The sequence below is a fragment of the Mustela nivalis genome (assembly GCF_964662115.1).
Source record: "Mustela nivalis genome assembly, chromosome: 4".
NCBI lineage: Eukaryota > Metazoa > Chordata > Mammalia > Carnivora > Mustelidae > Mustela > Mustela nivalis.
Window position 1 is genome coordinate 163,537,671 of NC_139023.1, and position 27,141 is coordinate 163,564,811.

Here is a 27,141-nt window from a genome sequence, read left to right on the forward strand (position 1 = left end):
CTCTGGCCTCATCCAATCTTCCAATTTATATTCAGACCTAGGCAAGAGTTAATGAATTCAATGATAGATAAGCACAGATGAAAAACAGCACAGCCCAGTCCATCTTTTCTTAGGATAATTTCCCCCTCTCTTTATCCTCTCCAGTTCTGCTTTCCTGTCTCTGACGCAGGGAACTAAGGCTCTGAATGAAACCTGTTGGAAGTTCCAATTAAATCTTTGTGGACAAAGGACACACATGACATCCTCAGATAACAGGTGGCAATAAATCCATCAGAACATCCACTCAGAGAACAGAGTCCCTTCTGAACTGCTAACAGCTGCCAATACCTCACTGAGTACCTCACATGAGACGGGCTCTAAGGTAAGGTGTTTCTTTCCCTGGACATTTAATCTTTTCTTATAATTTGTCTCTTAACAGAGAATTTTGACTCTAAGGTAAAGTTTCCTACTGATTGGTTGGCAAATTCTTGGTTTGGTTTTGTTTGTTTGTGTTTTTTTGATCTGTATTTACAGTACTTATTTCATTCAGGTTTCTATTGCTTTTTTTTTTTTCTTTTTGGTCTCTTAATTTTTTCTTTATGTATCTCAGGTAAATTTGTATTTAGAAACACTATCTTTACATAGAGAAATGAAAAATCTTAAATGATTGCATGTATTTTCTGATTAAAACTTATCTGGGTCTTTGGTTCCATGGAGACCTCTTGATCACTTAGAACTATAGAATGGATGATCTTCTCCCGGCTCTGGTCTTAGAATAGAACAGAGTAGCTTAGTGCTTGGGTTGCTCCCAACATTTATGACTCACTATTGAACTCCAGTGATAATCACTTAAAATTATTTGCTTCTTGTAAAGTATGTTAATTATGAAAGTAGTCAATTAAAAAATATTTAGGAACTACAGAAAAGGAAAAAGAAATTAAAATTAAATTAGTAATGATAATAACTGGCACTTGAGTATGTATTTTTCTAATTTTTATAAAAATATCACACATAATGTTTTTATATAATTGAAGCCAAGCTGCAAATATAGTTTATTATCCTTTTTAACTTAACAATATATTGGGTATTTCTAAGTCATTGAAATTATTAAAAATGATTTTTAAGAGCTGTTTATATTCCACCATTAAAATGTTTGATTTTTTCACTAATATAAATAATTCAACAATTAGTAATTTTAAATATAAATCTTTGGCCACACTTCTGATTTTTTCCTTAAGATATGTTCTGAAAAGTAGAGTTACTTAAAAGTAGAATTACTGAATCAAAGGTTACATTAATTCTAGAGCCTGATGCATTTCATGATAGTAATATATATTAAAATGTGTATGATTGATATTGCTGATATCACAATTGAAGTCATACACACATGCAAAAAAATTCTTCCCTGAAACTGCTATTACCTGAAGTTTAACAAAATATTGTGACTTAATGCTGACTAAAGACATGAAATCCTAAGTAGAGAACTAATTATGATAGTATTTTATTTACACACAGTAACACACTTTACTGAGCAGGGATTTATAGCTCAAATAACATAGAAGTGCTTCAAATACCACAGTATGAGGGAAGATGGTGGACTATAATACTGCAAGTTAAAATGCTTGGAGTTTCATTCCAGTTTGATATGAGCTATGTAAAACAGATCTCTTAGCCTTCTGAGTTTCATATTTCTCATCTGTGAACTGACAGTCTTGGTCTAGGTCAGTGTTTCTCTGGGCACCACAAGTAACACTTGTAGCACATGACATATTTTGGGGTGGTACAGACCATAGAATATAATTTTGGATTAATTTACACACATGAACCATAATTTGTTTTGTATGGCACATTTTTAAAGAAAAATAGTGATTTAGTTTTTAAATAGAGTGGATTTAGAGGAAAATATTGAACAAGTAATAATACAAATAGGCTTCAGATATTGGCATAAACAATTGAAGTGATAGGAATTTGAGACATAGAGCTAAGTGAACAGAGCTAGAATCTGCTTAATGTGCCAGGTAGAATTCCAGATATAAAAAGCCAGTAAGCAGTGCTTTCTTAGAAGGCAATCTGAGAATCAGGTGGAATTATTGAGATGTATAGGAAGTAAGCAGAGATACTGGCAAAGAAATGGTTCAAATACATCCTAGTATTTGCAACTACTTGCACTTTTCATTTTATTAGTGAGTTTCACTTGTCTGGGCAAAATTTCTCCCCTCTTCTATAAAGGCTGCAGAAGACCCATAGCTGTAACGGGACCTTTCATAAGAAACTGGAGAAGACGCTCCCAGCTCAGCCATCAGCATGCCCAGGGTGTTTTTGGACACTTCTCAGCAATTGCTAAAGGAGGGGAGAGAGTCACAGAAGCTGGTACTTGTGGTGGTATTTGTTGCTCTGCTTCTGGACAACATGCTGCTTACTGTAGTGGGTATGTTTGGGTCTTTATGCTGAGGGTTAATTTGCTCTGTGCCCCAGCAGGCAGCATACACCCTGATAAAATTCAGCAGTGAGTGGACTTGAGAATTTTTCTTTTTATGCTTAGAGAACACAAAATAGAAAACGAGATTCAGAAGTATCATGTGACTTGCCTTAGGTACCCAGTTGGGGTTCAAGCTATATCCAACTGACTCCAGAGCTGGAGTTTCTAACACTCTACTTCCCTGCTCCTACTATTTCCATGCTCTGCCATCTTTATATGAGAGCTGAAATAATAAGACTGAGACTATATTCTTCCATCTCAGCTGTGAAAGTAACCATCGATATCTTGAAATTTTCCCCACTTTCTGCCTGCATGTCCAAGAAAAATTCTGAAAACTCCATGGGTATTGATTTTGTGATTACAACTAAAGGTTAGCAAGTAGGTGATTGGCCAATACAGAATTCAGGAGTAATGAGGACCAGTTGTGTGTGGGTTGGAATTTAGGTACTTAATCTAATAGGATAATTTGGCATGTACAGTTCTTTAAGTAGGCTTCAAATTATGTCACTTAGACAGATTCCTTAAACATGAGTATAAAGGTCATAATAATGCCCCTGAACCAGTTAGTGTTAAAAAGTGTCCTTGGCTCTCATCGTTTGTCCTTCTCGGTTTTCAGTGCCCATTATACCCAACTTCCTGTATGCCACAGAATTCAAAGAAATCAACGCTCCTCTCTACCTTGGTTCCACCACAATTTCTCAACATGTCCTTACTTCTCCTACCTTCTCCACCATCTTCTTCTTTGATAACAACACTGTGGCTATCGAAGAAAGTGCACCCAATGGCACAGCATGGACAGATGACAATACTGACACCATCCCCCCTCCAGTCACTGGAGCCATCCCAGCACAACAAAACAACTGCTTGCAAGGCACAGAGTTTCTGGAGGAAGAGAACATACGGGTTGGGGTTCTGTTTGCTTCAAAGGCTCTGATGCAACTTCTGGTCAACCCATTTGTGGGACCTCTCACCAACAGGTATCTCAATGGGTACAGTGCTCTACATGGTACTCACTGGCTCAGGAGAAGAGGATGATAGGCTAAGGTATCATAAAGGTAGTTAGAATGAAAAAAGAAGGAAAACTCACTTGTCCATCTCCAGGGCAAACAACTGTTTGGAAAACTGGTTACCCAAAGGATAACATGATATGGATGAAATGCCATAGGCTTCAAATTTTCTTAGTGATGTAATGACTATTGAGCACCAAAAAAAAAAAAAACAAACCAAAACCAAAACCAAAAACAAACACTGATCAGAAGTATACTGCTGATGTTGTTTCAGTGCCTTGAAACATGGCTCCAAGGCAGAGCTACTGCAATCTGGAGCACTGGCTTGTTAGCAATGTTTGGGATTATCCAAACATTTCAGAGGGATATATACTCTAACTAGGTCATCTTTTCTGGAAAAAAGGATTTGGGCCCTGTTCTATGGGTAAATTTTCATGTTTGTTCATTTACTTATACAAGTTAATATATCATGTCCTATCTGTACACTTGCATTCAGAGACACGTTTTTCCATGTACTCAAATAACTGCATTTCTCTTCCAAATCACATGGGAAAAAAAAAAAACAGTCCAAGTATATGGATGTCTATTGGGACTGTATCTTTTTTCTTCATAATTCTCTTTTAGGATTGGATATCACATCCCCATGTTTGCTGGCTTTGTTATCCTGTTTCTCTCCACAGTTAGTAAGTAAATTGCTTCCTCTTCTATTTCTTTCATTGATTACCTTTGATTTTATCACATGCACTACAATGCAGAGAGTAGGGTCAAGTTAGCTAATTAGGCATCTGACTAAATGATCTATGACACTGCTTTAAATCTTTTGCAATTTTGAATATGGGTATTAGAGCAGTAGTGGCAAATCAGTCTAGTTGGAATTTGTATATTCTGCTATAGAAGAACAGATACCTTACTTCCTTCAATTGGGGAAAATTGTAAAGTTTGTTTTAATAGATATGCTGTTGTGTGTGTGTGTCAGTAGTCCCATGAATGAGGTTAGTCCAAATATCCCAACTTTGGGAAGAGGTTGTATTATTTTGATACACAAAGGTAAAGGACCACCAGCAAAGAATCTAAATTGGACAGCAGCAACTAGATAATACCAAAAAGTCTACTGCCTTAGGTAAGGACATTAAAGGTCATAGCTTAGAGAAATAAATTAGCTAAAAAAACATGAAAGAGAAAGACAAATAGTCTATCAAATATCAGATAAATGTTCTAATAAAATAGAGATGGGGTAAGAACAGGAAGTAAACAAATTTTATCTGGAAATTTACCCTGAGAATTAAAATAAGAAGGAATGATGGGGGGTGGTGTGCAGTGGGAGGTTAACTGAAGGAGAAGGCAGCCTCTGGAGCCTTTAGTGGCTCCCTGATATCTCTGCTGACTCTGCTCCCAATAACATAGCTCCTTCTTTCTGTTTTCTTATCAACTTTTAGTTACTTTTCGGCCTTTTCTGTTGCTCCTCCTCAAGTTTTCTTCCCTTTCAGCATATGGCTCGACTCTTCTCAACCAATACTTAACAGGAATTTGTTAGAGTCAAAGCTGGAAGGTTGCGAAGAGCAGTAACTTGATGTGTAAAGTTCTGAGAACTGGAGCTTACTTGTGAAAATTCTAGTAGATCAAAGAAAATGAGGGAATTCAAGTTAGAAATGTTTATTGAGCTTCTAGAATCTCAGGCTATGCCAAATAATAAATTAAAAACTAATAGGATTCTTTGTTTCCTCAAATGAGACTCATAATTTTGTCCAAAAAACTTTATGTAGCACACATAAGTCTTGATGGCAGAAGTCACTGGGGAAAGATAAAGAATGGAATGACATTGTTCCAGCCTAGGAGTTGGGGAGATACAACAAACACCCTGCAAAATAGGATAATACTAGACTATTGTGAACTCTTTAGCATAAGGACTTGCTGGATTCTCTGCAATTAAATAATTATTGTTTCCATGTCATAACCAGTGTTACTATACTAAACTGGCCGAATTCTAGCAAATGTTTGGTCTTTAGGTAATCTTATGGGGCATCTCTTTAGGGTTTTTTAAATACTAAAGAGGTTGCTGATGCCCCTTAACACCATTAGGGGCCCCTAACTGAGACCCATGCTTAATCTAATTAGGAGCGAAGTGGTAACCCATGTTGGGGGTTAAGTGAGAAAGAAATTATTTTGGTTTTCCTACCTAGGGTGACCAACCTTTCTACTTTGTCTTGGATTCGGGGCCTCCCAGAATATACAAAGTCCTTGGCAAACTGAGAAAAGCTGGCCATTCTATTCTCAAAGGACATAAGAATAGAGGTACCTGGGTGGCTCAGTCAGTTAAGCATCTGCCTTCAGCTCAAGTCATGATCCCAGGGTACTGAGATGGAGTCTGTCTTTGGGGTCTCTGCTCCTCCAGAAGCCTGCTTCTCCCTCTGCCCTTCACTCTCCCTACTTGTGCGCTTTTCTCTGTCAAATAAGTAAATAAATAAAATCTTTTAAAAAATCGTTCTAAAAAAGGAAATAGGAATAACTACCCTTGAACAGACTGGAAATCAGAAGACCTAGGAGAAGATATTGGAAACCCAGCAAAGAGAGACCAAATACGCACATGTTTGGGAGACAGTATGATCACATAAAGAAGTAATGGGAGAAGATTACAAGACTTCAAATAACCCAATATATCTGTAATGAAAGGGTAAAGGGATTCAGATTCTGATGATTCAGATACTTTGGGGAATTTTTTCTTTCAAGAGCATTGTCTTGAAATAGAGGTGAGACGTGTCTGGATTTACCAAGCTTACCTCCAATACCATGTAATTTAATTTTTTTTTTTTTGAGGAAGTGGTGATGTAATTTAATTTTTGATAACATATTCCTGTTTGGTAGTCAGTTTTGTGTATGCTAGTCTCATGTAGATGGAACCTCTTAAAGGACATGAACTGGACGTTCTCTTTATTTCACATGATGTTGTATAGTTGTATATCTAATATTACTTAATACATACTCACTGATTTGATTTGGCTAAAATAGGTTCCACTATAAGATAAGAGGAAATATCTGATTGGATCATAAGATAATATTTTCTACCCAATGCCTATGGTCCTTCAATTACACATAGCTTTTATTCCCTCACTGTTGATAACCCAGTGGAGCCCAACAATCACAAAGGTAAATCTGGGCATTAAATATGAAGGATTGAGAAGTAGGGTCTAAGGGCATTATACTTATTGGACAGCATGATTCCAGTGGACAAGATATTGAGCTTTGGGCCAGAAATGTGAAAATCCAGGCTTCCATCCACTGTGTGGTAAATTGGTTTGTGTTTCTGTGGCTTCTTAGTCTTTATGTCAATTAAAATACAATCCTGATTAAGGTGTGGGAGATTATAAAGACAACTCCAAGAACAGGGGAGCAGTGAACATCCTTTATTGAAACATATACATAGTGGTTCATATCTATAATATCATGGGCACATTTTTCTGGTGGTGAGGGAACAAAGACAGTTTGCTAACTGGAACATTCTTGCTATTCTCTATACACAGTGTTTGCTTTTTCTGGTACCTATACCCTACTGTTTGTGGCCCGAACACTTCAAGGCATTGGATCTTCATTTTCATCTGTTGCAGGTAATGCTGACACCACACACACACACACACACACACACACATCTCCTACTACCTTCAGACCCTATAAGATTTATAAGTAGGTAGGAAAGTATCCTAGTGGGCAGAAATTGTGATTCAAAGACAAGGTAATTGTAGAGTTATTATCAGTGTTATAAATTCCTAAGCCTGACATAACTTAGATACAGACAGCTCAGGGCAAAGCAAGCCCAATGTAAAACCATGAAGTAAACCAGGCTTTTATTTAATGGCCCTCTATGGTCTTTTCTCTGGCCCCCACTTATCATTTTATAATAAAATAATGCTAATACTACTAGTAACACTATCACTTTGCAAAGTATCATCAAATTCAATATTTAACATAATCCTATGAAGTAGCTATTTTATGCCATTTTACACATGAGTAAATGATAAGAGAGCCCAGACCATGCTATCTTCCACATGTCTTCTATACTTCCCTCTTCCTTGGGCACCTCCACTGAACAGAATAGTGTTCTGTGTTTGTAGATTTTCCTTTGATTTACTCCATGTCCATTCATTCAGAGAAATGTGCTAAGAAATAATAAAATGCAATGAAATGCTGTATCAATGGACAGTGGTATTCTGTATTACCCTTCCCAGAGACTTTTGTGCTTCTGATGATATTGTGAACAGAAGGAGTAAGCAATGTGGGAATTTTGGGGGACCAGTGGAGACAGTATTTGTAAAATAATTTGGGCTAATTTTTATAAGACCCCTCAAACTGTAAACTAAGTATAGAACAGGGATTCTGTGAGAGAGGCAGACAGAGGGCTCCTGTATGCCAACTCTTTATCTCCCTCTCCTTTCAGGTCTTGGGATGCTGGCAAGTGTCTATACTGATGACTATGAGAGAGGGCGTGCCATGGGAATTGCCTTGGGGGGTCTGGCTTTGGGAGTGCTGGGTAAGTGGCACCTGGTCTCAGATCTAGGTTCAAAGGGTAAGATACTGCATACTCTTCGAAGATGCTCCATGAGCAAGTGTTCCTAAGGGTCATGGAAGATAGGATTTTCTTTCTTTTTCTATCCAATCATGTTTTGAGTCCTGAAGTTTTCCCCAGGAAAGGCAAAATCCCCTTCCTGTTAAGAAGCTTAATAGTCCATGACATCCTGGAAATGGAAGAAACCTAATCTATTCCAGTGAGCAAATATCCCCCATGTTAGCAGCCACTGCCTCACCAGTGCTTTCAAAATGAGAGGAGATCTTTGTTGGATTTTGTGCAAAATACATTGCAGACATAATCTCTTTTAATCCTCACACCATTGCCAAGAGGTAATAATTGTCTCCACTACAGAAATGAGAAATAAAAAAAATGTTAAATAGCCATCTGAGTTTATATAGATAGAAAATGCCAGAGCCAGGATGTAGACTCAAATTCTGGACTCAAACCCCAAACTCTAAACCGTAATGCATTTTCTTTGAGGTTCATTCCTCATATAGATTGATTGACTATTCCAAGTCACATATTTTATGGAACACTTACTATATGCCAAGGTCAATGCTAGGACACAGGGAATTTAGGTAAGGAGCCTCAAAAATGGTTCCTTCCCTAGAGGAGCTCACAAGCTAGTTGAAGAGAAAGCACCAAAGGTCTCTTCCTGGTACATATCCACCCTCCTCCTCCAAAACAATGAGAGAAGAGGGAACAAAAATCCTGTTCTCTGTTAACATCCATTTTCCCAAACATCCAAGCTGAAGCTTTGGTACATCCTGGTCTCCTTTATCACTTCTCACTCACAAATGGATAAGCCCATTAATATTCTCTACAGCCACTTCCTCAAGGTTGGTTCCTCATCACATCTCAGTTGGAACCAGCCTACTACCTGATTTCTTGTACCTTCCCTCCTTCCGCAAAGATGCCACCAGAAGAAACTTCCTTTGCCCAGAGATGGTGGTATTTCTCCCCTGCTAAAACACGTTTCTTCACTGTCCACAAGACCAAGTAGATGCTTTATCTGGATATATAGGGCCCTTGATTATTCGGCCTTGACATTCCCCACCTCTACTTTTCCTCTCCCAAAAACTCATATTCTAGTGACTGCACACTGAATATTGATATTCTTCTATTTGTTATCCAACCACACTCTTTTAAATTTTTTTAATTTAAATTCAATTTAATTGACATATAGTGTATTATTAGTTTCAGAGGTAGAATTCAGTGATTCATCAGTTGCATGTAGCACCTGGTGCTCATTATGTCTAGTGCCTTCCTTAATACCCTTCACCCACTTACCCCACCTCCCCTACAGCAATCCTCAGCTTGTTCTCTATAGCTAAGAGTCTTTAATGGTTTGCCTCCCTCTCTGTTTTCCTCTTAATTTATTTTTTCCTTCCTTTCCTCCATGTTTATTTGTTTTGTTACTTAAATTCCACATATGAGTGAAATCATGTGGTATTTGTTTTTCTTTGGCTGACTTATTTCACTTAGCATAATACCCTCTAGTTCCATCCATGTCATTGCAAATGGTGAGTTTTCATTTTATAATGTCTATTATTCCATCATATATACTACATTTTCTTTATCCATGCATCTGTTGGACATTTGGGCTCTTTCCATATTTTGGCTTTTGTGGAGATTGCTGCTATAAACATTGAGGTGCATGTGCTCCTTTGAATCACTATGTTTGTATCCTTGGATACATACCTAGTAGTACAATTGCTGGGTTGTAGGTAGCTGTGTTTTCAGCTTTCTGAGGAACCTCTATACTGCAACCACACTCTCTTTTATGATACCTCAATGCTCTTCACTTATGCTTCTTTCCCACCTATATTACCCACTTGACAAAGCCCTGTGTTCACCTGAACTCAATGAATCATGTTTGCACAGCACCATGTAGATTGAACCTTTACTGTTGAACTCTACCCTTCTAATGTTCTAATTATTTGGGTTCCCCTTCCCTACCCCCATCACATGCATTTTCTCTAGTAGAAAGTGAGCTCCTGAGAGCAAGGTTTTCTTTATTTCTGAGTCCCCAGAACCTTACATGGAAGTTCATTGAGTAAATGTGGACAAGTCACACCAACTAGGAATTTGTTCCTTCTGAAATCTGTGCCTGCTTTGCCTTTCCAGTGGGAGCTCCTTTTGGAAGTGTGATGTATTCGTTTGTTGGGCAGTCTTCACCCTTCCTCATATTGGCCTTCCTGGCACTACTGGATGGAGGTAAGTCACTATAAGAGGTCACCAGACAGATGATAGCTTAAGTCAGATTGGGAATGCACTATGCTCTGATGTCGGTTTTGACATGCTTTAAAGATCAAGGACTGCCCTATTTTAGGAAACAAGGAAGAAACTCAGGGAGTTAGATCTGTATATGATAGAGTGATATCAATGTGGCTGTTATTAAAGCCTTCAACTAATCAGTGGACAAAATAAACTCTTTCTTTCTCTCCCACTTTCTTTCTTAGCACTCCAGCTGTGTATCCTACAGCCTTCCAAATTCTCTCCTGAGGTAAGTTGACTCTAAGTTCCATTGCCAAAGGATATAGAGAATGAATATTTACAAAGACCCCCTCTAGATAATCCCTGTCAAAACAAAAGAAGAAAGATGAAGAGGAGTGGAGTCGAAGAAAGTGAGAACTATACTTGGGTACTGTCATATTTAGTGTAGCATCATATTTAGGGTAGCATTGGAGATGGTGGTGAGGGCAGTCTGGTCTGATATTGGACAAAGATGGAGGAAGGGCCTTATGAGGGATCAAGGAAATATAACAAAATTTATATATATATATAAATTATATATATATTATATTTTAAATATATTTAAAATATTTATTTTATTTAAATATAAATTTAATTATAATATAATTTAATTTAAATATAAATTTAAATATAAATTTATTTAATTTATATATATATATATACATATATATATATATATATATATATATACTCAGAACCAAAAGACAATGACATTGGGACTTGTATGTTCATAGTTACAATACCTCAGAGCTAGAAAAGATCTTAGAAGCTGTTTAGATAATCTCTCCCCAAAGAGCATCTTTATAGATTATCATTATATCATGGTTAAATATCAGAGTTGGTATTTATCTGATTCCAAGCCACAGATGTCTCTGGGAAATCCATATCAAGCCACAAAGAATGAAAGATAAGGGGGTGGTATTATGGACATTGGGGAGGGTATGTGCTTTGGTGAGTGCTGTGAAGTGTGTAAACCTGGTGATTCACAGACCTGTACCCCTGGGGATAAAAATATATGTTTATAAAAAATAAAAAATTAAAAAAAAAAAAAAAGAAAGATAAGGAAGTACAGAAAGTATGGGGAAGTTTGAATTAAAAACCTTGATTTTATAGCCAAGACAGACAAAAGTGTGAGTAACCTAGGAAATCCACTATTTTCAACTGGGATCAGTCTTGTGGGACTAAGCCCTTTACCTGTGGGGTCTGTGCTAACCCTAAGAAGTCAGTGCAGAACTGAATTATGTTATAAGACACCCAGCCAGTACCTTTAGAGAACTGAAGAATTGTTTGGTGGGAAAGCCCTCACATATGGTACCAAAAGTGTTGTAAGAGGAGAAATTATTTTTCTTTAATATCTTTTTGTATGGTTTTGACTTAGATGATAATATTTTACATATTCAAAAATTTAATTATTATTTTTCTGCCTGTAGGAAATACCACTGTATGTATGCCATATTTTATTTAATCCCCTATGTTTGAACATTTAGGTAATTGCCAGTATTTTATAAAGAATGCTACAATTAATAACCTTGTGCATATGCATTTTTATAAAATTGGAAGTAATCTATAGAATAAATTCCTATAAGTGAAATTGTTAGGCTAAAGGCCTTATTAGACTTCTTTATGTATATTTTTTGATTTAGATCTGTCTCTTTATTTTGAATTATATATTTAGTTTTAGTATCTCTGAATATTTTATTGAACCTCTGTTAAGTATGCAGGGAGGGTTATTATATCAAAACTATTAAATAATTATCAGATAGAATGTAGTTAGCACCACAGATTTGGGGACAGTGCTCAGGAAGTTTGTTAGAGGGAGAAGTTTCAGCTACTGAGTCAGGAAATACAGTGGAAAAGAAGGAGCCATTTAAGACTGACTTTGAGAATGGGTAGGAGCTGGACCTGAATAGAGAAAGAAGGTAGTTTAGGCAAAAACAAAAACAAAAACAAAACAAAAAACCCTGAACATAGTTTAGGAAAAATAACCTGCTGGAATGCATGGGAGGAAAGTGGAATGATTTGAGTTTAATTGGAATAAAGATTTTCTGAGAAAAAGGGGAAATTAGAACTGAGCATTTAGGCTTGCATTTTAATCTGTATTTTCAAACACCTTCAGCTTGACTTGCCAGTGTGGCTCAAAATGGTCAGGATGAAGCCTCCAGAATGCTTGAAGATCTTTCTAAGTTATCACCTCTGGGCTCACCTTTGGGATTCAGTACTCTACCTGTTGGCAAACATTAACACCAGCAAGATCTCGTGGTGAGGCCCAAGACCAGGAGTCCAGACACCCATTGCCCATTGCTGGCCTTGCTGACAATCCACTTTCATCTAGTTGATGATCATTTGAAAGCAAGAATTGGTCTGGAACATGTTGTCTTACTCTTTGTGACTACCACTGTGTTTGCCTAGCACACAGGAGGTATACTGCCAGCTGACTCTGTGACATTGGGGAAGTCACATTATCTCCTCTGATTTGGGTGTCTGGTCTCTTCATTAAAGGAGCTGACATAGATGATTTCTAAGGTCCTGTCTGCATATTCTCAGATTCTATGACAATAGGAGAGATGTACACTGTAAAAATGGAAGTTTTTTGTTGTCCATGTTCTCAGAGTGCCAGGGGGACTCCTCTCCTTACACTTCTCAAAGACCCTTATATCCTGGTAGCTGCAGGTAAGCTGAAAATGCCTCTCTTTGCAATGGGAGGGTCTGGGCTTCTGGGTAGCCCTGGTGTTTACAGAACTGTCTCTCCAGGCTCCCTCTGCTTTGCTAACATGGGAGTGGCCATGATGGAGCCCACACTGCCCATCTGGATGATGCAGACCATGTGCTCACCCGAGTGGCAGTTAGGTAAGTGACCTTGTTCCTCAACTTGGGCTTAGGCAGAGGTAGGTGTGTGCCATGCGCCTTTTTTCAGGTAATTGAGATGCACTATCAGGCCCAGGTCTTCAGAGTCACAGAGGCACAATGTGCTTCCTTTGCAGAGTTATCTTCTCTGTCCATATCTGTAAATCAAATCTGAGTAGGCAGGCAGCACTTCCAAGAAGCAGCCCAAGAAAGGCAAGGTGGGAGGGATTGAGAGGGGCTATTGAGTGACAACATACCTAGCTACGTGGTAGAATGATCAATGATTTTTAGTCAAAAATCTGCATTTTCATTTCAGTTCCATTGATTGGCTATGTAAACTTGTGCAAACCACATCAATTTTCTGGGCACCAACTCTCATTTCTGAAATGGGCATTGGAATACTGTCTAGTTCAAAGGGTCACTTGAGAAATAAATGGCATAATATGTGGAAATGCTCTGCACCTGCAGAATATTAATACGTACCATTACCATCCACACTTTTCTCTCTTCAACTCCCCTTCCCCTATATTAGCTTTTGCTGTCCTTTTACCTCTAACAAGGTGTTTATGGAGGCTTCCAGCTGGAAGATCTTCCTCTTCTTCATGGGGAAATGTCCCTGTGATTCATCTGAGTTTAGAGAGGAGGTTCTGGCCCTTCCCAGGAAGCCCGAGGACAGGGAATAGAGAAGGCTATGTGTCATTCAGTCCCTGTGGGGAAGAATCTTACGGGGCCAGAGGGGAAGTTGATAAGGACCTGATATAGCTCAGCATGCAACGAAAAGCACTAAATCTAATTTTTGTAGGGGACTATTCTAAGCAGGGCTCTAAGCTGCACTCTTCAAATTGGATTTTTCTGGGCTGCAAATGCCTCGGACCATGACAATTAATTGAGTTAGTTGGTGCTCTGCCCCACGGCTATGATAGCTCAGGCTCCTGGTGCAGGTGGGCAAACACAGCTCAGAGCAGCTTCTCCCCAGCTCTTCTTCACCACATAGGAGAGAATATTAAAAGCAAACCAGCCTTCAGTAACTGGTGAATTGTTGACTTTGAGTTAAATTATAATTATCATAATAATTCCTAGTAGGCAACACTATTTCCTCTACACACAGAAAGGCATTGAGAGGCTAGTAAAACGCAGTGAAACTCACTGGGCTGATTCTATACAGCCCCTTATGCAGGTGAGGCTGCAGTTGAAAGCTCTCAGGAGAGAAAGTCAGAATACTGAGAGAGCTTTGCCTCCCACACTCCTTTACAGCTTTCCTCAATGCTTTCTGCATCTCTAAGTCTGGCTTCAAAAGCTCTCACAACAACTGGAGAGCTTGTTAAAACTCTGAGTGTGGGCCCCACCCAGAAATTCTATAGAATCAAATTTGCATTTTCTTAAGTTTCCTGGTGATGCTGATACAGTATCAGGGATCACACTGAAAAATATTGCACTAAATGCAGACAACCTGTCAAAAAGTTGTTTGGAGGAGACGGCACTTTTGAGAGTGATTGGTCTTCTGTGACTGAGTACTCCCTAAGTGACCCATTTTGTGCCCAGTACTCTCTCTGTGGGGAGAAAACAGGCTGACCTGGGTTTGACTCCTGACCACTTATTAGTTGTGACCTTGGATGAGTTATTTAACCTCTTCAAACACCACCTTTTTTCATTTGAGGAAATGGAGACGCTTTCAGAGTTGTTTTCAGGATTAAATATATCTATGTATTCTAAAGGGATGAACACAGGGGCACCTGGTGGCTCAGTTAGTTGAGCAACCAGCTCTTGATTTCAGCTCCCGCCATGATGTCAAGGTCTTGAAATCATGCCCTATGTGTGGCTCTGTGTTCAGCATGGAGTCTCTTTGTGCCTCTCCCTTTTCGCCTCTCCCACCTCTCTCTCCTTCTCTCACAAATAAATAAATAAAATCCTTAAAAATAAATAGGTAAAGGGATTAGCATAATTGGTTGGAATACAGGATAGATATACTGTGTAAATAAAAATAACTATTTTCATCATTGTTTTTGTTGAAATTATTTTGACAGTCACAGATATGTGTAATTCCCTGCTCCTTGGAAGATATGCTGTGAAAAAATATATGTTTGTCTATAAACATATAGTTTGGAATATATTTTGCAAAAAATGCTACTGAAAATGCAAGCTATACCCAGTCTTAAAGATCAAGTCACATTGGTTGAGGAAATTTCATTTAGGAAATTCCATATCATTTAAAACAACAGTAAGAAGATATATCTAGGAGGATATTAAGCTTCCTAGAGGTGCCTATCTCCAGATCTCCGGTAAACAGTGGAATAGTTATGGTTCTAAATTTTTAAAAGCAATTAAGGATAAACAAATGGATATGGTTGGAAACATTGTAGCCCTGTGCAAATAGACAAATACACTAAGATATGCTTCACTTCCACCCCATGAAAGAGAATATTAAAATCAAACAAGCTATCAACCAGTAATTGGTGAATTATTGACTTTAGGTTTAATTGTAATCATCATGACAGTTTCGATTAGGCACTGCTGTTTCCTGTATGTACAGAAAGGCATAGAGAGGCTGGTGAGACCTGAAAAACTCTCACTGCTCATTTTGTGCAGTACCTTATGCCAGAGACATCTGTGATGTCATGCTCTGGTGTGGATAGTGGAAACATATGAAGTTGGAAGGTGAAGGCCTGGGTTCAAGTCATGACCCTGTTACTACCCAGTTAGGACAATAACAGTTAAGGCTGATGCACAGAGGGCACTTATTCTGTGCCAGACATTGTGCAAAATGGTTGGCACACAGTATCTCATTCAAGGCTCACAAGCAGCTTATCTGGTAGGAATTATTATTGTCCCCATATTTCATAAATTTCTTTTTTTTTTTAAAGATTTTATTTATTTATTTGACAGAGAGAGATCACAAGTAGGTAGAGAGACAGGCAGAGAGAGAGAGAGAGGAGGAAACAGGCTCCCCGCTGAGCAGAGAGCCCGATGCGGGACTCCATCCCAGGACCCCGAGATCATGACCTGAGCCGAAGGCAGCGGCTTAACCCACTGAGCCACCCAGGCGCCCTATTTCAGAAATTTCTTAATCTGATCCAATTTCCTATCTCCCCCTCCAAAAATTCCTGAAGCCCGTAGAACCTCCTGTCATTGACGAGTGTCCCATGTCTTCAAACTCTTCTCTAAACATTTCCATCATCTTCTTGCCCTGAGAGCTGAATGTTTCCTGAAAGCACTGTTTCCCAGCTGTCTTGATGGAAATGCATGTTCCTCTAGACTTCACTCACCTTTGTTACTTCTGAATCATTTCTTCTTCTTCCTTTTTAAGATTTTATTTGTTTACTTGAGAGAGAGAGAGAGCACGAACAGGAGGAGGGGCAGAGGGAGAGGGGGAAGCAGACTCCCCTCTGAGCAAGGGACCCTGACTAGGGGCTCGATCCAAGGATGCTGGGATCATGACTTAAGCAAAAGACAGACACTTAATTGACAGCCACTCAGGCACTCCAGAATTATTCCTTCTTTATTCTCCTTCAAATACCCCAACTCCCTTGAAGGTCATGTCATTATATTATACCCCCCTCCACGTCTCTTCACTGCAATCACCTATTGACCCCTTAGGTATTCCTTTTCTTTCATTAAAATTGTCAACACCTGGCTCATATTCTTTTTTCCTTTATTCCTTCCATCATTCTTTTATTTTTTTAAAGATTTCATTTGTTTATTTGACACAAAGATACAGAGTGAGAGAGGGAAAATAAGTAGGGGGAGTGGGAGAGGGAGAAGCAGACTTCCCACTGAGCAAGGACCCCCAATGAGGGGCTTGATCTCAGGACCCTAAGGGAGATGCTTAACGACTGAGCCACCCAGGCTCCCATCTTTCACAATTCTTTTTTTTTTTAAATTTATTTATTTTCAGCATAACAGTATTCATTATTTTTGCACCACACCCAGTACTCCATGCAATATGTGCCCTCTATAATATCCACCACCTGGTACCCCAACCTCCCAACCCCTGCCATTTCAAACCCCTCAGATTGTTTTTCAGAGTCCATAGTCTCTCACGATTCACCTCCCCTTCCAATTTCCCCCAAGTCCCTTCTCCTCTCTAACTCCCCTTGTCCTTCATGCTATTTGTTATGCTCCACAAATAAGTGAAACCATATGATAATTGACTCTCTCTGCTTGACTTATTTCACTCAGCATAATCTCTTCCAGTCCCATCCATGTTGATACAAAAGTTGGGTATCCATCCTTTCTAATGGAGGCATAATACTCCATAGTGTATATGGACCACATCTTCCTTATCCATTCGTCCGTTGAAGAGCATCTTGGTTCTTTCCATAGTTTGGCAATCGTGGCCATTGCCGCTATAAACATTGGGATACAGATGGCCCTTCTTTTCACTACATCTGTATCTTTGGGGTAAATACCCAAGAGTGCAATCGCAGGATCATAGGGAAGCTCTATTTTTAATTTCTTGAGGAATCTCCACACTGTACTCCAAAGAGGCTACACCAACTTGCATTCTCACCAACAGTGTAAGAGGGTTCCCCTTTCTCCACATCCCCTCCAACATATGTTGTTTCCTGTCTTGTTAATTTTGGCCATTCTAACTGGTGTAAGGTGATATCTCAATGTGGTTTTAATTTGAATCTCCCTGAGGGCTAGTGATGATGAACATTTTTTCATGTGTCTGATAGCCATTTGTATGTCTTCATTGGAGAAGTGTCTGTTCATATCTTCTGCCCATTTTTTGATATGATTGTCTGTTTTGTGTGTGTTGAGTTGAGTTTGAGGAGTTCATTATAGATCCTGGATATCAACCTTTTGTCTGTACTGTCATTTGCAAATAGCTTCTCCCATTCCGTGGGTTGCCTCTTTGTTTTTTTGACTGTTTCCTTTGCTGTGCAGAAGCTTTTGATTTTGATGAAGTCCCAAAAGTTTATTTTCGCTTTTGTTTCTTTTTTTTTTTTTAAGATTTTATTTATTTATTTGACAGACAGACATCACAAGTAGGTAGAGAGGCAGGCAGAGAGAGAGAGAGGAAGCAGGCTCTCCTCTGAGCAGAGAGCCCGATGCAGGGCTCGATCCCAAGACCCTGGGATCTTGACCCAAGAAGAAGGCAGAGGCTTAACCCACTGAGCCTCCCAGGCACCCCACCTTCACAATTCTTGATGGCTTCAATATCCAGGTGGATAATTCTACCAACATCTTGGCCTATTCTTTAATCTACTTTCTTACAATAATCTTTTGCAATGATCTTTTTCTCCTTTCCACCTTAACCAATCAAACCTTTTTGACCTTGACATTAATTTTTATCATCTCTGAAATTTAATTTCAGATAATTCAGTCCAATTATCAATTCACATATTCCCTACTCAGGTATTCTAATATCCCATATCAACAAATTTTGGCCACATGGGGATTACCAATCCATTGGCCTCAAGTCATTTTCTATTTTCTATCACTTCTCATGTCCTCAATTTTTATTTATTCAGCTTGAATTCCATCATGATGTAATTCAAGTATTAGTTCCTTTGCCCTGCTTTCCCTCTGGGATTGTCAGTTGACACAGCATTGATTCTGGTTAAGTTAATCTGCTTGCCTACTCCTTGTCTATGCATGAGTGGCACACTGGGGCTGTGGGAAAACACACAGCAAGGCTGTTAGTCTCACCTTACATTTATGGCTAAAGAAATAAAGTAGGTTTTCACATTGCCCAACAATCTTTCTCTAGGTCCCCAGTTATGTCTTCCTTCCCACTTTCTGAAATGACTGTTTTATACTTATCCATTCAAACCTCTTCCACACCCTCATCCTCTCGTCATTCTTAGCTCCTAGTCATTGAGAAATCAGAAGCAATGAGATGTGAACTCACATGTTTCCATCACTAAGTATACTAATTTTCCTGCATTTGTATGCATATTCACCACCTTCTTTTTGTGGTTGAAGCATCCTAACTCCTTCAGAAGCCAAACTACTACTACTACCACCACCACCACCACCAATACTTCTCCTCCTTTTATTCTCCCTCCTCCTCTTCCCCCTCCTCCTCCACCACTTATTTCTCTTGTTGTTGCCCTCCTCCTCCCCCTCCCTCTCCACATTCTTCTCTGACTTCTTCATCTTCATCTTCTTTTTCTTCTCTTCCTCCTTCTCTTCTTCTTCCTCCTCCTTTTTCATTCCATCCCCTCTAAACTATTTCATTGGCTTCTTCTTATCACACTTGTTATCTCTTCTCTGCTAACTTTTTTTTAAATTTGATTTCTTTTCAGTGTAACAGAATTCATTGTTTATGCACCATACCCAGGGCTCCATGCAATATGTGCCCTCCATAATACCCACCACCAGGCTCCCCCCACCTTCCCATCCCCCACCCTCAGATTGTTTTTCAGAGTCCATAGTCTCTCATGGTTCATCTCCCCCTCCAATTTCCCCCAACTCCTTTCTCCACTCCATCTCCCCATGTCCTCCCTGTTGTTTCTTATGCTCCACAAATAAGTGAAACTATATGATAATTAACTCTCTCTGCTTGACTTATGCCTTAAGTCATAATAATAATAATAATCTCTTCCAGTCCCATCCATGTTGCTACAAAAGTTGGGTATTCATCCTTTCTGATAGAGGCATAATACTCCATAGTGTATATGGATCACATCTTCCTTATCCATTCGTCCATTGAAGGGCATCTTGGTTCTTCCCACAGTTTGATGACTGTGGCTTTTGCTGTAATGAACATTGGGGTACATATGGCCCTTCTTTTCACTACATCTGTATCTTTGGGGTAAATACCCAGTAGTGCGATTCCCTACTAACTTTTAAATGTAAGAGTCCCTGAAAGCTCAGACCTTGGATCTCTATTCTTCTCTATCTAATGTTTTAGAGGTTATCCCAGTCTTTCCTATGGTCTTAAGAACCACGGATAAATGATCGTTTTGAACTTGAATAAGTGAATAAATGAATATTTATATCTGTGCTTAGGCTCTGTCCTTGGAAATCTAATCTTGTACACCAGTGCCTTGCATCTCCAGTTGTATATCTAATATGCATTCAAACCTTGTTTCCCCAGGCTCTTCCTCCATCTCCAGTTACCCAACTAAGTAAGACAAAATGAATGATTTTTGATTTCTCTCTTTCTCTCACTCCAACTATGGCCACACCCAACTCAACAGAAAGTTCCACTGACTCTACAATCATAATAATATTTTGGTCACTTCTTTCCATCATGACATCCAAGCTGAAACATTGTCACTTTCCTCCTGGGTTCTGCAAATAGTTTTCTGGCTTTTACTCTTGTCCTGTGAACCCATTCTTCTAACCACAACCAAAAGACTTGAGAAAATGTAAATTAAAATATGTCATTCCCTTCCAAAGTTTCCCATTGTGCTTGGAATAAATTCCAAATTCTAGGTCTACATTTTCTATTACTCTTCCCTTTGCTCATTGTGCTTCAGCCACATAAACCTCCTTTCTATTCCTAAAAGAGACAAATAGTTTCTTCAACATCTTTGTATTTGCATGAGATGTTTTTATTTGTTACTTGTTTGTTCTGCTTGAAATACTCTGTTTAGGTCATTCAGATCTCAGTTTAAATGTCATCTCCTCAAAAAGGTCTTACCAGCCCCCAAACTGAAGTTAACGCTATTCCTGGTCATACTTCCATGCCATATTAAATGTTTTTCATACAGCTTATTATTTTTCAAAATTATCTTTTCTTTCATTTGTTTACTTGTTTATTGTCTGGCTCCCTCCCTTGAAATGTAAATGCCCTAAAAACTAAGATTTTTTCTAGCTTATCTACACCATCTTATTTATCCCATCATATTCTAATCTTAGAACACCAGACACATAGTAAAAGCTCATTAAAAGTACTGAATGAATGAATGAATGAATGAATAAGACTCAGGGAGGGTAAAGTGCTCAAAGTCTCAGAGATATGAAGTAGCCAAGCCACAGTTTCAACTCAGAACTGTATAACTTCAAAGACCATGCTCTAGAGCACATGACTCTACCATTGGAGAAAGAAATGTGACCAGTGCTTCAGTTTACAAAATACTTTTAAATATGCTATACAATTTGCTCCTCAGTGTAAATTGTTATGCTAGAATCATAGCTTTGTTTTTGCCAGATGTGCATGGTAAAGCTCTGAAATACTTACTAACTTTTCCAAGATCACCACTAGAGCAATTGAAAGAAAGGTGAATAGCAAGGCAGGAATTTCACTTCCCAGGTAATATGTATTTCTTTTTCCAAGGCTGATGATATTCCTATGTTGATAATCAGAAGGATTTTTACATATGAATTTCTCATTAGAGCTATTCTTTAGGAAGTCTATGTGGGGGAGCTGGAAGGACATTGTATTAAAGCTAAACAAAGCCTGGCTCTTGAGGAAAGTGGAAGTATAGAGCCTCATGTCAACTGTTCTGGGTTGGCACAGGGATCTCCAACACACAAAACAAAGTAGTTTGTAATTCTTGAAGGTAACAGAGAAACTTCACTATCTTGTAAATATAGTATTTTGTAGTAAATTGGGCTTATCCTCATCTTAGAATTGTGTCTTTCTACAGGTCTTGCTTTCTTGCCTGCCAGTGTGTCCTACCTCATTGGCACCAACCTCTTTGGTGTATTGGCCAACAAGATGGGTCGGTATGTAACCTGGAAATATGTGGAGAGTATAATAGGAATGTAATATGGGAGAGATTATTGAGGTTGTCCCTGAACCTAGGATAATGAACAGCTTCTCTAAGGTTGGAAGTTTAGGACAAGCATGCATGGGTAAAAGCCGCCTACAGAGAGGATAGGAGTAGATAGGTGGTGAAGGGGATATGGATAAAGGATGGCCCTGAGTTGGTTGTGAATATATGATGGATAACATTTACTTACCAGATGTTTGCTGTCTAGCTTAAGAGCTAAAATAACCCCACAGAGAACAGCTATGAAAAAGCTCATTACTTTGGGGGCAGTGTTGTGAAACTGTGTTCCCTGGAGCCCTAGAGAGTTCTAAAGAGGTACCTCAGAGAACACCAAATGGAAAGGGTTTGAGGCTAAAAAGTAAGTCTGGATTTTGTTCTACCACAGTGAGAACAGCTTCAATTTTATCTTTGAAGCTCAGCATATAGATTTTTTTTTTAAAGATTTTATTTATTTATTTGACAGACAGAGATCGTAAGTAGGCAGAGAGGCAGGCAGAGAGAGAGAGGAGGAAGCAGGCTCCCCGCTGAGCAGAGAGCCCGATGCGGGGCTCGATCCCAGGACCCTGGGATCATGACCTGAGCCGAAGGCAGCGGCTTAACCACTGAGCCACCCAGGCGCCCCTCAGCATATAGATTTTTAAGACAAGCTTAAAAAGCCCTGCTATAGGAAATCAGAAAAGGAAAGAAGTTTGGTATTTTTTGTGCATTTTGTGATGGGCTTTGAAGACCAGAAAAAAATACGAGTAAGTGAAAGGTAGTCTGAATTGGGAAAGAGCATGAATTAAGTTTGAGGGTTACTTTCAAGGGGCAAGTATCTTCTGAGTAAACTGATTCCTCTGCTAGTGGAAGAAAGAATATGTCCCATTGAACCTCCTCTGCTTCTACTATGGAAAAAGATATGGAACCAGGCAAAGGGGAGGTCAGGGAAAGGGTTCACCTGGTTACAAATGGATCATGTAGAGATGTCTTCATTTTATCACATCCTAAGGGGTTGATGGAATTAGGAGTGTAGGACTGGCTGGTGTAGTGGAGATAAGATGACAGGTGGAAGGGATTTCTCCCTTTAGCATAGTTTGTGATGGCTCTTTTCTTCCAGGTGGCTGTGCTCCCTGATTGGGATGATTGTAGTAGGCACCAGCTTGCTTTGTGTAAGTATGATGAAGTCTAGGAGAGAGAGAGAAAGAGAGACCCCCAGAAATTTAAAGACAATTTTCCTTTGAAATGAACAGAGGGTTAACTTGTCAATGACTGTTGGAAAGACTGTTTATGCATGGGTAAGAATTTAGCTCTGGGAGAAATGCCACCAGGCATCCCATTAAAGGAGGTGGAGAGGAGGGAAAAAGGGCAGTGGAGCAGCTGTAGCCAGAGGTCTGAGTCCCTATGTATGGACACATGAAACAATTCATGTTGATACCTATTTCTGGAGCCATTAAAGTGGTTCATTTTATGATTAAATTTATTTATCTCAACCTAACAAGACCTCATAAGCCACCAGGGGAACAATCACATGAGTTGCGGTCTCTAGTGCAGAATGTTTGGTAGAAAAAGAAAAAAAAAAAGAGAGAGAGAGAGCTTTCCTATTTTCAAGAGCCCCTTCAAGCTCTCTAAGCCTTCATTTTCTCCTCCTCATAATAGGGATCATACATACACTTGCTCCCTAGAGCTGTAAAGCACTGAGTACAGTGTTCAAGAAAGCCTGGAGGTCTTGATCAGGAGCATGTGTTCCACATAATTCCCAGCTTTGCTACTTCCTGCTTGTGTGATTTTGAGCTAGATATGTCACCTCTTTTTGTTTAGTTTCTTCATCAGTGTAGAAAGGGATATGTTAGCCTCTCTTAGGACTGTCCATATAAACTACACCACAGTGGGCCCACAGTAAATCTTAATGCAAGCTATTGATAAACTATAATTACCTTTTGAGGGATAATCCCTAAAGTTGTTATTAGCCACTAACATTTGAAGGGTATGTTAAACCTCTGAGAGGTAAATATGTTGGGGTAGCAGGTTCAGGTGACAAGTGTTCAGTGAGAGACCTAAGGAAGCAGTGAAAGAGGAAAGGAAGTCTTTCAGTGGAGGATGGGAAGGCAAAAGAATGAGTTTCATAAGTTTACTGATGCAACACCCCAAAACAGGCTACCCGACCCTCTAGCCTATGGGTAACTAGTTTTTGGTATGTTTCCTTTCTCTTCTTGCCCCAGTAGCTACCAAATTAGGATTTAATTAATACCTTTGAATGTTGCTAATAGAAAAGAGAGGAAACTCCATTCAGTGAAGAGTGAGGACAGAAGTGTATGTCTGGGAGGGTGGTGAAAGCAAGCTGAGGAAGGATTCTTGCAATAGAAGAGATCCATTATTATGTAAAATGGAATAAAATCTGAGATTTAGACTTAATCTTGCCACTTACTATCTTTTTAACTTTGGATAGGGCATTTAACCCAAATGATACCAATCTAGCTTTCATATCTTTAAAATAAAGGTAAAGATTCTTCTTCATAAAGAGAAGTGATAATCCAGACAACTAACATATGTGATACATAGCATATGGCTAATAAATGCATATCATATGAAAACCCTTTGTTTTGTGGTGACTGCTTGAACTCCTGATAAATCCTTCTTCCTTCCCTGCTGCAGGTTCCTCTGGCTCACAATATTTTTGGTCTCATTGGCCCCAATGCAGGGCTTGGCTTTTCCATAGGTAAGAGTACTCTCAAAGGAGCCAAAGGCCCCTGAATTTTAGCTTTGGGCCAGATCAGAGGAGGTATATGGAAAGGGAGAAGGAGCAGGAGGGTGGCTAGCAAAGTTGTGGGCTCCTAATTCCTGCCAGGGATCAGTGTTAGTGCTGAGAGGGAGGAGAGCAGGCAAATGGAATAGACTAAAGGGAGGAGAAAGGGACGAATGGATAAGGAAGTTGTGGTCCATATACACTATGGAGTATTATGCCTCCATCAGAAAGGACGAATACCCAACTTTTGTAGCAACATGGACAGGACTGGAAGAGATTATGCTGAGTGAAATAAGTCAAGCAGAGAGAGTCAATTATCCTATGGTTTCACTTATTTGTGGAGCATAACAAAAATCATGGAGGACATGGGGAGTTAGAGAGGAGAAGGGAGTTGGGGGAAATTGGAAGGGGAGGTGAACCATGAGAGACTATGGACTCTGAAAAACAATCTGAGGGTTTTGAAGGAGCAGGGGGTGTGAGGCCGGGGTACCAGGTGGTGGGTATTATAGAGGGCACGGATTGTATGGAGCACTGCGTGTGGTGCAAAAATAATGAATACTGTTATGCTGAAAATAAAAAAATAAATTAAAAAAAAAAAGAAAGAATGGTGCCACAAAAAAGGGAGGGTACTGTGGGTGGAGCTGACAGTGTCCTGTTTCCTTTGGCCACAGGCATGGTTGATTCCTCTGTGATGCCCATCATGGGACACTTGGTGGACCTGCGTCACACCTCAGTGTATGGAAGTGTCTATGCCATAGCTGATGTGGCTTTCTGTATGGGATTCGCCATAGGTATGTTGGCAGGAGAGAGGGGAGCACACAGGACTTGGTTTCCCATTTTCTCTTATCTATGGTTTACCAGATGAGAGTAAAGCCAGAGGGCTGATTATCCTAGGGTTCTGGAGATATTTGACTTTGGGACATCCTCAGGGTCACCCATTGCTCCTTGCCTAGTGTTTTCTCTGTGATCAGGGGCCAATAAACACTTGTGAATTTGCTTTATTCCTCACAGGCCCATCCACTGGGGGTGCCATTGTGCATGCCATTGGCTTCCCGTGGCTTATGGTCATTATTGGGGTCATCAACATCATCTATGCTCCTCTCTGCTACTACCTGAGAAGCCCCCCAGCCAAGGAGGAAAATCTTGTAAGAGACTCTGACTGTTGTTAAAAGAATAATAATTTTTTTAAAAATTTTTATTCTGTTATGTTAGTCACCATAAAATACATCTTTAGTTTTTGATGCAGTGTTCCAAGATTCATTGTGGACTCTGAGAAATGAATAATAATCTTCTGTTTGTTTTTGATCTCCCTTTCTCTCATTGTTTTTCATCGTATGCTGTTTCCTCCATCTTTGGAAGTCTTTTTTGCTTTGTCATATTTTCTGATCCCATTTTCACCTTTATTTTTCGTTTGTGCTCTTCCTTATTTTCCCTTGTTTACTAACCACTTCCGCTCTTATACTGGGTGGTTAAGAAGGGCCCTAAGTAAAGAACAAAACTGAGAATGCTATAAAGAGTTGGGACCAGGGTCCATCAAAGCCATCCCAAACTTCAGTTACCAGCAAAATGTGAATTAACACATTATCTCCTTAAGGTGGTCAAAATTCCAGTGGGATCTTTCATTCATGTCTGCCATTGTTCTTACCAGGTCATGATTTAAAGTACAAAGCCACAGGGAAGAGAGCCATAACTTTTGATTTTAGTTAATAAGGTACTTTATTTTATTGCAGCATGAGGACCCTAAAGGTTTAGATGGCTCAATGATGGATGCAGGGACTGGTCACAGGGATGAAAGAAGACAGGGAGGTTAGATAGGGGATAGTACTGGTTTCAGCTGGCTCCCTACTGTAGCTTGTACTATCACTATTAGATTTCAATCAAAAACATGACAGATATTTGTCTTGAACAGGGTGGCTACACTGAGGTGCCTTGGGTGGCCTTGTGCTTGTAAATGAAGCAGAAGAAAAGTAATATGCTTGTTTCTTGAATATTTCCTGAGCAACACTAGACTTGGATGAGCTAGTGAGGGAAGGGAACAGGGAGATTGATAAAAGATGTGTGGTAATTTCTCCTCCTGTGTCTTGATTCAGGCAATTCTGAGCCAGGACTGTGCCATGGAGACTTGGATATGTGCAACTCAGAAGCCCACAAGGGAATTTCCTCTGGGCGAGGACAGCGATGAGGAGGCTGGCAGTGAAGAGTAGTAGGAGAAGGTGGTCTCTGAACCTTGTCACATGCGGATACATCAGCCTTGGACTTCAGTGACCAAAGTGACCACCTCCTTTTCTGATCACCAGATCACCATGGGCTGCTCAATAGACTTCATTTCTCTTTCCCCTTGGTATCTCCTTTCCTCCCCTCCCTATGGGTACAATTTCTTGGTTCTCTTCTTATCTGTGTAACCCATAGTTCTTCCTCTAAGCTTTGTGGCTTCAGGTGCCCAATTTTTATGGGAGAACATAATGATGATTTTTCCTAGGCTATTGTGAGGCTGATTAAACTTGAGCTGGTGCATTCTGCAAGGAGTGACTTATTCCACGGGAACAGCAATGACCATAGCATGCCCTTGAAACCAGTAGGGTGACTGACAAACCTCATCTCATCTGTTATATGATTTTCTTTGA

The 27,141-nt window shown here is 39.5% G+C and overlaps 1 protein-coding gene across 1 annotated transcript; it reads left to right on the plus strand.

Moving 5' to 3' along the window:
- Positions 1-2,283: 2,283 nt before the first annotated feature.
- SLC18A1 (solute carrier family 18 member A1) lies at positions 2,284-26,786 on the plus strand (the record flags this gene model as incomplete). Its single annotated transcript, XM_082727627.1, has 15 exons — positions 2,284-2,407; positions 3,075-3,435; positions 4,090-4,148; positions 6,984-7,067; positions 7,895-7,987; positions 10,154-10,243; positions 10,489-10,532; positions 12,892-12,952; positions 13,034-13,129; positions 21,670-21,748; positions 22,892-22,943; positions 24,427-24,490; positions 25,189-25,308; positions 25,529-25,662; positions 26,608-26,786. 15 exons carry the CDS (start codon positions 2,284-2,286, stop codon positions 26,719-26,721), a joined length of 1,575 nt encoding a protein of 524 aa, XP_082583753.1. The 3' UTR covers positions 26,722-26,786.
- Between the last annotated feature and the right edge of the window lie 355 nt (positions 26,787-27,141).